General features: G+C 41.3%; 2 protein-coding genes across 3 annotated transcripts in view; both read right to left on the bottom strand.

The window, feature by feature from the left end:
• The window catches only part of LOC137347017 (digestive cysteine proteinase 2-like), a 32,103-nt gene extending 23,521 nt beyond the window's left edge, over positions 1–8,582 (bottom strand). For both annotated transcript variants that reach the window (XM_068011017.1, XM_068011018.1), the window contains exons 1-6: positions 8,532–8,582; positions 6,094–6,150; positions 5,250–5,342; positions 3,396–3,568; positions 2,321–2,561; positions 708–906 (exon numbers count right to left, since the gene is read on the bottom strand). In XM_068011017.1, the coding sequence (XP_067867118.1) occupies positions 708–906; positions 2,321–2,561; positions 3,396–3,568; positions 5,250–5,342; positions 6,094–6,150; positions 8,532–8,571 (803 nt within the window). In that variant the 5' untranslated portion in view covers positions 8,572–8,582. The remainder of the gene's footprint in view (positions 1–707; positions 907–2,320; positions 2,562–3,395; positions 3,569–5,249; positions 5,343–6,093; positions 6,151–8,531) is intronic.
• Positions 8,583–11,647: 3,065 nt separating this feature from the next.
• Positions 11,648–13,762, bottom strand: part of LOC137347323 (digestive cysteine proteinase 2-like) — a 50,469-nt gene continuing 48,354 nt past the window's right edge. Inside the window, exons 10-11 of the mRNA XM_068011758.1 lie at positions 13,344–13,533; positions 11,648–12,201 (exon numbers count right to left, since the gene is read on the bottom strand). Coding sequence (XP_067867859.1) covers positions 12,014–12,201; positions 13,344–13,533 — 378 coding nt within the window. The 3' untranslated portion in view covers positions 11,648–12,013. The remainder of the gene's footprint in view (positions 12,202–13,343; positions 13,534–13,762) is intronic.

The following is a 13,762-nucleotide window of genomic DNA, read 5'->3' as shown; positions in this document are numbered from 1 at the left end:
ATCTTCTGAAAGATCAGAAGACCTATTTATGCAAAAATTAATCACGCTGACAATGCTTGAAGCAAAGTAAGTGTGTGCAGTCTTCAACTTATGAAGGTCAAAAGTCAGCATTAAAAAAAGTCTTCAGCATGTTGTTCAAATACAGAACACCTACACACTGATAAAGTTATTCTTAAATGAAACCTAGTGGAGAAACTCACTGGTCACCATTTTGTGAACATTGAAAGTCACTTTTCATAGTATATCTTAGACATCCATTTTTATTTGTCATTGGGAAGGTGGTGGTGAATCACTTTCTTGAATATAATGAGTAGCTTGCTAAGCAATTTCAGAGGGTAATTAAGGGTCAACCACATTGCTAGGGTTTGGAGTCACATATAGGCCAGACCATGTAAGGATAGCCGATTTCTATCCCTAAAGGACATTAGTAAATTGGATGGTTTTTTCAACAATCCAGAACTTTTACAGTCACCATTACTGATACCTGCTTTTTTAATTCCAGATTTAGTTAATTAGTTGAATTTAACTTCACCAGCTGCCAAGGTGGGATTTGAACACACATCTCAAGATCAGGTCTCTGGATTACTATCACACCCACAATGACCAGACAAATTGAAGCGCTACACCCCACCTCCCTCCTCCAAAATAAAGCTCTGTAAAATAATGTTTTATTTTGATGGCAATCATACAATGATACAATGATTTACCTCATGTTGTGAGTAAAAGTGTTTCTTCTAAACTCATGCTCTCTGACATCTTTCTCATAGTCCCTGTTAAATTTCTTCTTGTAATACAGGAACAAATTATGAGCCCTGTCTTCCTTATCTGTGTCAATTAAAGCCTGAATGGGATTGACCAGAATTCTGTGTTCTTCTTCAGGACCAGGGAAACCTTTACAAGACATACCTGTAATAATTAAAACAATTATACCACTCTCGAATAATTATTTCTTGTGTTTAACATTCTACTAATATACAAATGACGCGTATGCATCTACAAGTCTTTTATTTTAATTCATTTGTGTGAATCGCTGGGTAGGCCAGCATTTAATGCCCATCCCTAATTGCCCTTGAACTGAGCTGCTTGATAGGTAATTTCAGAGTAAACCACAATGCTGTGGGTCACATGTAGACCAGACCCAGTAAGGACGGCAGATTTCCTTCCCATAGGACCTTAGTGAACCAGATGGGTTTCATGGTCATCATTAGACTAGCTTTTAATTCCAGATTTATTAATTGAATTCAGATTTCACCATCTGCTGTGGTGGGATTCGAACCCATGTACCCAGAGCATTAGCCTGGGATCTGGATTACTAGTCCAGTGACATTACTACTATGCCACCATCTCCCCTTCGACAAGATATGCTGCAAGTTCTTGTTTATGTGGTTTTGGTATTGATGTTCTCGGCCCTTCTCTTTAAAATATTAAATATGCAATGGTAACATTGTGATGACTTGAATTCTGTATATTTGAGCTAATAGGTGGGTGAAGTGAGGGGAGTAAGAAAGCACATAGGCTGTAAACGTCACTAATTGTATTTCAAATTGCCTATCATATATTAAGGAAGAATCACACCAAAATGATTCTATTTATTTCGTAAACATTCTTCCAGACTTGAACAATTAAATGTTTCAAACTTGCAATTGAAATATGGTCACTTCTACATCTTCTCACTTCAACCTCTGGTTCCTTCCCCACCACATATCACTCCTAAACCAACCGCTTCCAAATCTCAATCCCACAGTGACACCGACTATGATCTGTACCCTCTCCCGTGCAAGAAAACCCTTGGCTTCCACTCACCACCAAGAATGAGATTGGGAACTCAGAATGAACATAGCATCACTGGAACCCCAGCACACTGTCATTTTATGTCAGTCATGCAAGCAGGACACCTTTATAAATTAAAATTATCAACATTTTGAGCAGTTTGTTAAGCATAAAGAGGAAACCTCCAGGAAGGTATCGAGACTTCCTGAGCAGTTGAAACAAGTTTTCTGAAGCAGATCAATAGTGGGAGTGATCAAATTTTCCTCCCACAAGCCAAAAGACTTGCAGGTTGATAGGTAAATTGGCCATTATAAATTGTCACTAGTATAGGTAGGTGGTAGGGAAATATAGGGACAGGTGGGGATGTTTGGTAGGAATATGGGATTAGTGTAGGATTAGTATAAATGGGTGGTTGATGTTCGGCACAGACTCGGTGGGCTGAAGGGCCTGTTTCAGTGCTGTATCTCTAATCTAAAAAAAAAATGTATCAATTCTTCCCAGGCTTATTCCTCTAAAGTTATCAAGACTCACAATCTGCCAGATATTTTACCTTCATAAAGTTTGAAGACATTTGGGTCCACATCATACTTCAAGTCATTGTAATCTATTTCATATTTGTCATAGTGTCCGCCAAACAAGGTGTTATATCCCTTCATTTCATAATGGACAGGAATGGAGCCATTTGTAGAATTGGCAATCCACATGGTGTAGGTGTTCTTCTTTTTACCCTCCAACGTGACATTTTGCCATACACTGCAATGACGTCCCTTATAGTCCTCTTCGTTTATGAACTAAGAAATTAGCAAATATACATAAGACCACAATTTTCAGCAAGATTCTGAATTAGTTTCATTTATCTTTAGCATGAATGGCTAATGAATAGATAGTAATCCCTCCTCCTCATCATCATAAACACACGATCCTTGCAAAGTGCTCAAAATCACGCTTTCACCCTTGCTTCAGGTATCACAAACAGCCATGTCAAACATAATCCAAAAGATTATGTACAGTAAAAGCTTTGTTATCCGGCATATGCCAGACCTGAGAGGTGCCGGCTAAGCAAATTTCGGGTTAATCAAGAGTTATACTTACCAAGGCGAGTGGCGATCCGACCTTTCGCCCCGAAGTAATTGCTACGAAAGCCAAGTGTACCCTGGGGCCGGCATTGGGAAAGCTGATTCAGAATTTTCCCATTATCCTTCGGGGTCGATGCACCAATATAGTACGCGGTAGAGTCCACCCTTTCCAATGAGCCATCCCCGATTGTACCCAGGACCCTGTAACACAACACGTCTGACTGCAGGGGCTAAGAATCCCATTCTAGTGAATGGGGAACCTGTCACGGAGGCAAGGTAGCATTTCTAACCATAGACGGCAACCTGAATTCCCGGAAAAATTCTGGATAATGGAGCTTGCCTGTTGATAAACTGCCTGATAACAAAGCTTTTATTGTAATATTATTCTAGTGCAAGAAAGCCACACCACACATTTGAAGTATGCTGAAGTAATTGCACTGTTAAAAATTGCAGCAAGAGCTTCCCAGCTTAGCGCTGCTGTTCTGGTCTATGTGATTAGCATTTCAATCCATTCCTCAGCTTTTTCCATTCTAAAATGCACCTCCTTACCAAAAATTTTTTCAAATTTGGAATGACAGGCTGCGCATAGACGGGATCATGGATGGTTCCATTTTCTTGGAAGCATTTGATAACATTTATTTCAGTTTCTGTAGTCTCTGGAGAAATCTTGTAACTAATTCCAGCTGGCTTTTCAAATCCGAGCTGCAGAGTTTTAACCTGCCCTGTAAAATTGGTAGACTTTTATTAAACTATTAAAGATCATAATGATTAAAGACTTCTAATTTAAAGTAAAGAGGATATTAAATGGCACCTATTTTCTGTGAGCCAATCACTCTCCAATACTAACACATGAACAGGGTGGGCTGAATTTTACCAGCCCCTCGACATCGGGGGTCATGGTGTGGGGCCCGTAAAATACTAGTGGGAGCAGCCCGCCATGACCCCCAATGCAGAGAAGCCCCACCGCATTTTACCATGGTGGTGGCAGCAAGGCCTCGGTGCAGCCCCCACTCCCCATCCCCGGCAGTCAGTGGTGGGGCCTTCAGTTAAATAGTAAAATCAATGATAATAAATTTATATCTACTTACCTTTCCCGGCAGCCGTACCACGCTGATATTATGGCCGCAAGCTGCGCGCCTTCGGAACTCCGTACGGAATTCCAAGGCGAGATACTGACGGGGAGGGAGAAGGACTTAAATTATCAGGGCGGAAGGTGGAGTTAGGGGAGGCGGTGGCGAAGTGGTATTGGCACTGGACTAGTAACCCAGAGACCCAGGTATTGCTCTGGCGACATGGGTTCGAATCCCACCACAGCAGAAGGTGGAATTTGAATTCAATTAATAAAAAAAATCTGGAATTTAAAGATAGTCTAATGATGGCCATGAAACCATTGTCGATTGTTGTAAAAACCCATCTGGTTCACTAATGTCCTCTAGGGAAGGAAATCTGCTGTCCTTACCTGGCCTACATGTGACTCCAGATCCACAGCAATGTGGTTGACTCTTACATGCCCTTGAACTGAGTGGCTTGCTAGGCCATTTCAAGGGCAATTAGGGATGGGCAAAGAATGCTGGCCTGGCCTGCGACGCCCACATCCCATGAATGAATTTTAAAAAAACACTTCTTATTGGTGATGGTGGGAAGGGGTTGAAGGGCAGATGTTAAGATGTTGGGTGGGAAAGTGCAGTTGGAAATAAACTTCATTTTGTTGATATTGCACCGAAAACAAACATTGGGATGGGGGGGGGGGGGGGGGGGGTTGGCAAAGGCCCTCCAGCATTTATTTAATTTTTGACATACAATGCACCACTATATCACTTTAAAAAGAAACATTTTTCCTAAGGCTTGAAGCCCTTTAAAAATGGCGCCTGCGCAGTGGCACAGGACGCCATTGCTGGGTACAGAATGGCCAATCCCTCTCCGTCATCAGGGGCGGCCGCTCCGCCCCCTCCATTTAAATGAGTCCCTGCACAAAATATCGCGGGGGGCTGAGTGGCGGCGCTTCCGTGTTGGAAGGCTGCCGAGTTCGAAGCGAACCGCCGCGATCCCGAGTCATCATTAATATAGAACAAGGAAGTTGCAAATCTATTTTTTACAAATTATAAAGTTATTCAATTAAAATGTACTTTTTTCTCCAAACTCTCACTCTCATTGTCTAGAACATCCTAGATTTAAAACAAAGTAAAAGCTGTGGTTTTTAACACTATTGTGTTCTCTTTCCACCACAGTCACCACCACCACCCCCTGCCTTACAGGATAAGAAGCTGACCTAACTCTCCTTTGGTATAAATTTAGTCTGAATGAAATTGTTAGAGTAAATTCAGAAATGATTCAAGCGCTGAAGTACTCATGGCATTTCTCAGACTGGAACAAAAGAGTAATTTACAAAGACCAAAACCATACCATCATAGTAATCAATGCGGCTGACTTTTCCAGTGAGGTTGTACCAAGCTTCAAATGGTTCTTCGATTTCAGCAAATGGTAATGACAGAATTCCTGTAGACAAGATGGTTAAAAAAGTAACTCAAAAGAGGAAAGGAGAGCATTATCTTCATAAGCAGAATAAGCAACATCCTACAGTTTTCAATGGATTCATTATTTATACTGGTCAACAATTAGAACATCGAATTCAATTACAAGTAATTCACAGCAACTGGAGACCAAGGAGTTACAAGTAAAGGCCTGCTACCCGACCCAAACCCAACAGCACCCGACAACATGTGTCAGGGTCGGGCCGGGTCTGGGTTGGACACACACAGCAAGAATTGCAAGTAAGTGTTAAAAGTAAAAAACTTACCTGAGCTGCGAGTCCGGGATGTCAAAGAAGGAAACTCTGAGTCTGCGCAGTGAGCGAGTGAGCATCTCTATGATGTCATCACGCTCATGCTGCAGCTTCCTGAAGATTGGGAATCAGAAGGTAGGTAAAGGGAACATTTCGGTGGTTGGGTCGGACTCGGATCGGGTTGGGCACTGGGGGGAAGGGTCGAGCTTGGGTCCGACGTGGTTCCGTCGGGTTCGGGTCGGGTTTTTTTTTGTGACTTGAGCAGGCCTTTAGTTACAAGGCGGTATCTTTTGAACACAGCTGGGAGTATTTAGATTGGATCTTCTTGGCACACTGATTGCACCTTAGCTGCCTAGGCCCTAAGCTCTGGCATTCCCTCCCTAAACCTTGCTACCTCCCTATCCTCCTGGAAGACGCTCCTTAAAGCCAAACCCTTTAGCCAAGCTTTTTTTAAATGTGCCATACCTGAAACATGGTAAATTTTCGGAAATGAAGGAACTTGCAAAGTCTTGACATCCACTGCTACATAAAAAAAATAGGTCAGTTACACATATATCTACACACATTTACAGCTGTGATCACCACATTTGCTTCTTTAATAAGAAAATTGGTTTTGGTTTTGTGATTCACTTGAATTCATTTAAGTTCAACCAAGCTTAATACTGAAATAAAATTCCTTTTATTTGTTTTGTCTTTTAGTCATGTTTTAACATAATTAAATAAGTTTAAAACCCATTTACCCAAATGGGCTAACATACACAAAGAAAACAGAACAGCTGGCTTAAGAGACTCCAAACCAAGTTATTGAGAAATTGACATTGGTTCAAATTCTGTTTGTCCAATATGGAGTGGACACATCACTTAGCCGAAGTCTAGAGAGCTTAGGTACAAGTTGACAGAGTCAAGGTTTAGCGACTCTGAAGGTTGCAAAGGGTACTGCTTGTGTTTAACCAACCAAATCTGTCTAGTCTATCCGGCACTAATAAGTTTGTCCAGCCAGAAGCACCTACATGTTAAGGCAAAAGCTTGCATAATTATAGGGAATTGAGTAGGAAGAATCTCAACTCTCTCAACCCTCCAGGTTCCATTCGTGAGCTAGCATCCACAATACCCTTCAATACTGTGCATAAATACTGGATTACCAAGTCTTCCACAGAGTGTTGATTTATTTCCAAACTTCCATTGTTGGACTTTCATCTCAGAAGATACTTGACCTGAAAGTGACTTCACATTGCCCAAGTTGGTCACCTGTTTATCATTGGTAACTGCAAGGTGCAGGCCTGAGCTCCTGCTAGGCAAACAGTAAGTAGGAGTGGCTTCTTATAAGAGGCAAGATGAAAAGGACTCGCCCGTAAAATGTGCAAGTATATGGTCACCACAGACACACACTATACCCCACTGAACAATGGTTTTATTGGCAGGAAGCGCAAATCAATCTGCAACCCAGCTCTGAATATATGAGCTTGTGTCCTCTCACAAGATATCCAAGTAACAGCCTGTACTTCACCATTTACTTAATCCAGGTCTTTCTGGGAGTGACTTCGACGGAAAAACCAACCACCTTCCCTGGGGCAGGTCGGTATCAGCGAAGCTCACCCTCCCTCGAATCGTTACACCACAAATCCACCTTACAGCTGGATCCTGAATCCTGGATCCTACACACAGGCCAGATTTCCATTTGAATCACGGAGGATGATTATTTGGACACATTTTATGTGACCTAAGTTGAACTTGCATTGCAACTTCGCTGTCAGTGAATAAAGACCAAACTGCCCTGTGGTTATGAAAGGCACTATATAAATGCAAGTCTTTTCTCCTGTTTCTTCTCAGCTTGATCTCAATTACTGTGTCCTGACTGATGTTGGCAGCCATCTGGATCCTTGGGTAAAAATTTGAATCAACAATCGGCACAGGTACAACTTTCCCCATGGGCTTCAGGACCCCAATGTCAGAATCAAATGGGGGTTAGAGGCTTGCACTGTGTGGGAAACAGTCACCCAGCAGTGATTTTCCCTGAATTGGCTAATTAATGGCCAGAGGGCAGGCTCACTGTCCAATTAAGAATGGCAGATAGGCTCTCGAAACTGGAGGGCCCATAGGAGGCCCTCAAGTATGGAAGAAGCAGCAGGCTTCCTTTTCAGGTGAGACAGCCAGAGAGATAGCGTGCCAAGATGGAAGCACCCTCTCTCTTCAACTTTTTTAACTTTGAAAATAGACTTTAGTTGGCCTTTAACCATCTCAATTGGCGACCTGCTGCTTGTGGGTGTGTGCTCGTGCTGTGCCCCATCTCGCCTCTGGGAAATTGGCCCGGGGGCTGGGATGATGCTGGGAAACTGGCACTCTGGCTGAATTTTTCACGCCCTCTGTGCCCGTCTTCTTTGAGGGCTAAAAATCCTCCCCAAAGTTTCAGGTCGATGATCAGAACCTATCACAAACCTGGAACATTAACTCCGTTTTTGTCTCCACAGCTGCTACCTGGCCTGAGTAATTCCAGCATTTACTGCTTTTATTTCAGATTTCCAGTATCTGCGGTATTTTTCTTCTCTATTAGGGTTGACTGACCTTTCTACTAAAGCTAAAACAGTGGAGAAAGAGACCAGCTTATTTTCAATTCAAAGACAATATTCTAATTGGATTTTTCTTCCTCTTTTTGATTACATTCCTCTGGGTTTCCCCTGGGTTGAGAGCTTTACATTCATCACTAACACTAAATCATAGACTGACCCAACATAGAGAGGCCATTCGCGCCATCGTGTCTTAGACTGGGATAGCATCACGAGCGGCAACTGAACAGACACAACATTTAGCACATTGATTACGTTAGCTGACACACTATTAACAGAAATATTAAGAATGATTTGATGAAGGCGATTCTCGGTGAAGACTCAGTTTGTTGTGAGTACCTGACAAGCAGCTGAGCAGCGCAACAATCCACTGCCGCATCGCTCTGTTACCATGCACCGACTGTCACTCAAACCCGTTGCGGCCCTCAACCAATCAGCGCCTATCGAGGGGGCGGAGCCTCTTTCAAAGACCAGCCAATAAGCACCGCGGAGGGGCGGGGCATCATCTGACTGGGCGACAAGATATTTGGGAATAGGCAAGGGGAGAAGGTGACAGAGCTGAGAGTTAAATTGAGCAACTCTGACTGCAGCTTCCATTTCAATAATTCAATATAAAAAGGCAACAACAGAAGAAGAGCCTATAGGATTTCCCCTTAGGGTTTGAAGTGGGATCCAAGAATTTCCTTTGAGATGGGAGGAAGAGAGTACTTTATCCTGGGATGAAGTCTGTTGTTTTCCTTCTGGAGCCATGTGCTAAAACGCCCATTTATCTGCTTCATGTAACTTCCCGCACCTTGCTTGTGCTCAACATCACGTGCAGGTTTGAGTCCTGAGGAAGGGTCTCACCTGGAGCAGCAACTTGCATTTATATAGCACCTTAACCTAGTAACTGTGTCCCAGTGCGCTTTACAGGAGAGGTTATCAAACAACATTTGACACCAAGTCACATATTCGGGCAGATGGCCAAAAGCTTAGTCAAGAGGTAGATTTTTCAGAGATCTTAAAAGGGTGGGGTGGAGAAGAGGCAGGGAGGTGTAGGGAGGGAATTCCAGAGATTAGGTCCCGGGGAGCTGAAGGCACGGCCACCAATGGTGGAGCAATTAAAATCAGGGATGCTCAAGAGGCCAGAATTGAAGAAGCGCAGATATCTCAGAGGGTTGTGGTGCCAGAGAAGATTAGACATAGAGAGGAGTGAGGCCATGAAAACAAGAATGATAATATTAAAATCAAGGCATTGTTTAATTTGGAGCCAGTGTAGGTCAGCAAGCACAGGGGTGATGGGTGAATTGAACTTGGTGCGAGTACGGACACATGCAGCAGAGTTTTGGATAGCTCAAGTTTACAGCAGGTAGAACATGGGAAGGCAGCTAGGAATGTGTTGGAATAGTGAAACTTGGAGATAACAAAGGTATGGATGAGGGTTTCAGTAGCGGATGAGTTGAGGCAGAAGTGGAGTCAGGTGATGTTACAGAGGTGGCCTTAGTGATGGAGCGAATATGTAGTCGGTAGTTCAGCTTGGGGTCTTGGAGGGATTTGAAAATAAGCATGAGATTTTAAAATCACAGCATTTCATGAGTTATGTTTTCTCTCTACAGATCCTGCCAAACAGACTGTGCATTTCCAACATTTTTTGTTTTTGTTATCGTGATGTAGCAAAACAAAGACGATACCCATACCCAGACTGTTGCGGCTGGGAGGCCCTTTCAGGTTCATTTTCTTCTGAAACATACTGCTTTGAAAACCCCACTACTACCCACACTGCCCCCCGCCGCACCCCTGGGAAAACTGATCAACTGACTTGCACAAAGTTCACTAAGAAGAAAGAACTCATATACATATAGCATTTTCCACCACCTCAGGGCATTGCCAGGACATCACAGCCAATTAAGTACTCCTGCTGCAAAGACACTATTGAAATATAGGAAAACTTGGCATCTAATTTGTGCACAGAAAGGTCCCACAAGCAGCAATGAGATAAATGACTCAGTTTTCTCTTAGTGATATTGGTTGAGATTATCAACCATTTTGATGAGTAAGGCAGACTCTACTCCCTTGGAGGGGGTACAGCACAGATTCATTAGAATGATACCAGGACTAAAAGGGTTAAATTATGAGAAAAGGTTCCGTAGCTTAGGCTTATATTCCCTTGATAGGGTAGATAGAGAGAAATTATTTCCTCTGGTGGGGGAGTCTTATCCTTAAAATTGGAGCTAGGCTGCTCAGGGTGATGTCAGCAAGCACTTCTTCAATCAACGAGTTGTGCAGATCTGGAACTCTCTCCCTCAAAAAGCAGTGAGGCTGCGGGGGTGCTGTGGTGGGAGTCAATTGCAATTTCAACACTGAGATTGATAAATCTTTGTTGGGCAAGCGTTTGAAGGGATATGGAATCAAGGTGGGTAAACAGAGTTAAGATACAGCTCAGCCATTATCTCACTGAATGGTGGAACAGGCTCGAGGGGTTGAATGGCCTCCTTCTGCTCATATGTATACATACCGATCTACACCAGCTTGTTACCTTGGGAATTGGCCTTCATGCATGCAACTTTACAGAGTGTTTTCTTTGATCTGTAGTAATCAAACTTATTGGAACTATTTCCTCATTTTTTTCGACTTTAGAATGCCGCATTAAGAGGATTATTTCACAATTCCAAAAAATTCACCCAAATCACAAAGGAATTTAGTGTTTGGTTTTGATTCTTGGGAGCTCAGATCTCCTTTGGTTTCAATAAAAACTGCAACGATAAACTGGCTGGAATTGGCTAGGTATGCTGAGCTTTCCATAATCCAATGGAGCTGATGGACAATGCCTTGTTTCAGTAACATGGACAAAGAGATAATGCCCATAGTTTACAATGGGGATGTATCCAAAAAATATTCCTCTTGGATTTCCTTCTCTTTTAAATTGACATCATTCTACTGCTCGGACCTAATTATTACAAATTGAGGGTTATTACACAGATATGCTCAGAAACAGCCCATTTGACCCAACTGGTCCATGCCCATGTTTATGCTCCACATGAGCCTTCTCCCACCCTACTCCATCTCACCCTATCAGTATAACCTTCTATTCCTTTATCCCTCATTTGCTTATTAGAATTAGAATTAGAACATTACAGCGCAGTACAGGCCCTTCGGCCCTCGATGTTGCGCCGACCAGCTTTCCCTTAAACACATTTATACTATTTGCCTCAATCACTCTGTGTGTTAACGAGTTCCATATTCTCAACACTCTCTGGGTAAAGACGTTTCTCCTGAGTTTCTTATTGGTTCATTAGTGACTTTCTTATACTTATAATATGGAAAATTAGTGAATTACATATTTTTGTTATGCTTTAAATTTGCATATTTTTAAAAATAATAACTGTGGTGTTAATTTTACATACAAAACCACATTTAGAGATGAAAGAAAGGAGCCCAACCCTGAGGAAGAATTCTACAATGATTTATTAGGGCAAAAATATTACATTGTAAAGCATAACAGATATTGTATCTGTGTAATCACATTGATTCTTTCTTTGAAGTGCCATTGTGTTTCTCCCTGATCATACATGAAAATAGTTCCACTGAAGAAGAAAACACACTTTGCAACCACATGCACGATGGTGCTCAAGAGTTCATCAGTTAGGGAAGGCAGGGAAAGAAATTAAAGGTTAGGCTTTATTAATCTTTATGGAAAATCCCTATTAGTTTGCATTCAGTTATTAATTTTCACGATGAGAAAGATTATTGCAATAATCTGCCCAAAAAATAAATTCTGACTAAATGTTATGATGTTTCAGTAAGCAAAACAAAGTTAAACATTCATACTTCTTTCTGTGCAGTTACTCCAGGGTGACATAAGTTGCATCTGTAGCAACTCCACAGTTGTTGTCTTTCATGGACATCAGAATGTATCCATCATTACCCCAATACGTTGACCAAGAGTTTTTAATGAGCCAGTACGACTGACCAGCAAGTGTTCCATAACCAACAGCAAGCACAGCATGATTCAAATCTCCCAGATTGTTTCCTAAAACAGCAACATCATAACATTAAAAGACTTCCATGCAGTGATTCTGCTCCCATCTATTTTACATAAAGCTGGTTCTGAAGAACAGAAAGAAAAGATTGTCTGTGTCTAAATTGTTTTTAGCAATTTGCATAATTTCATAATTCTAATGAAAATCACAACTTTATGATACTCATATTCAATACTGTCCTTGCAGATAGATTGTGGAAAGCTGCCCTGTTTATGCATATGGGAATATGCAATACTAATAATCTGGGCTGATCCTTTTTGTGGGGAGGAGTGGAGTGCGAGTGGAAGACTGGAAAAACAGAGCAGCTGGTCCATTGATAAATTAGTTCACCAAAATGGAAAAAATTCTCTCAGGTACCAAACCATAGTTTGTACTTTTTAAAAATACATTCATGGAATGTGGGTGTTGCTGGCAGGGCCAGCATTTATTATCCATTCCTAATTGCCCTTGAGAAGGCAGTGGCGAGTTGTCTTCTTGGCTACTGAGTGACTTGCTAGGCCATTACAGAGGTCAGGTAAAAGTCAACCACATTGCTGTGGGTCTGGAGTCACATATAGGCCAGACTGAGTAAGGACAGCTGATTTCTTTCCCTAAAGGACATTAGTAAACTAGATGGATTTTTACAATCCAGTAGTTTCATGGTCACCATTACTGATACTAACTTTTTAATTCCTGGTTTATTTAATTAACTGAATTTAAATTTCTCAACTGATGTGGTGGGATTTGAATTCATGTCTCCAGTTCATTAGTCCAGGCCTCTAGATTATTTGTCCAGTAACATAGCCACTCTACTAAACATTTCTTATTTAACATTTGGTTCTAAATGATTATTTATGTACTTAAGAATCAATATAGCACACTACTTACATTTGAGCACCTATTTTACTTTATTTCTCAGTCAAATATTTCAAATAGTTGCCCCACGGGTCTTGCCATTTTTGAAGACCTGACAGTTGTTTAAGAGTTAAGACTAAGTACTATAATTACTATATATACAGCTGAAATGTACATTACAGCAATAGTTAACTATATTCAAATGTTAGATGTTGCATTTATCTGAATATTAAAGTTTATGAAGAAAAATGTATTTTATTTTCTTTCACCTGTACAATATGAAATTTAGAATGCTTACCACACTTTGGCTCAAAATAAACCCCACTGCTGTAAAATCTAAAGGACTTGTGTGAAACATCGATGCCAACAGCCACTGGTCCATTTTTAAAGATGGCCATTTTTAAGGCTTCACTGTCTCCTGGAGTAACACTGGTGTAGCTTTTCAGCTTGGCTGTTAATGTAGATTGATTATAGTGGCAGAATCCATTCTAAAAATAAATACCAAGCTAAAATATGAAAGTGAATTTTTAAAAAAATCAAAGTACAGGGATAACCACTAAAAATAAGCCTCTAGGCCTTAGACATTCGATTTGGCATAGACAGCACACCATTCCACATCTAGTTAATATTACTGAAGTAAAATTACTTATTTTTGGTATGGTTCTTGCAACCTCTAAACGTAGTTTATACTTCATATCTTATCGTTAAGAAGTTGTG

Source organism: Heterodontus francisci, chromosome 31 (genome assembly GCF_036365525.1).
Source record: "Heterodontus francisci isolate sHetFra1 chromosome 31, sHetFra1.hap1, whole genome shotgun sequence".
In the NCBI taxonomy this organism is placed as follows: domain Eukaryota; kingdom Metazoa; phylum Chordata; class Chondrichthyes; order Heterodontiformes; family Heterodontidae; genus Heterodontus; species Heterodontus francisci.
Note: the sequence above shows the minus strand (reverse complement) of the source record. Positions and strands in the feature narration are given on the sequence as shown.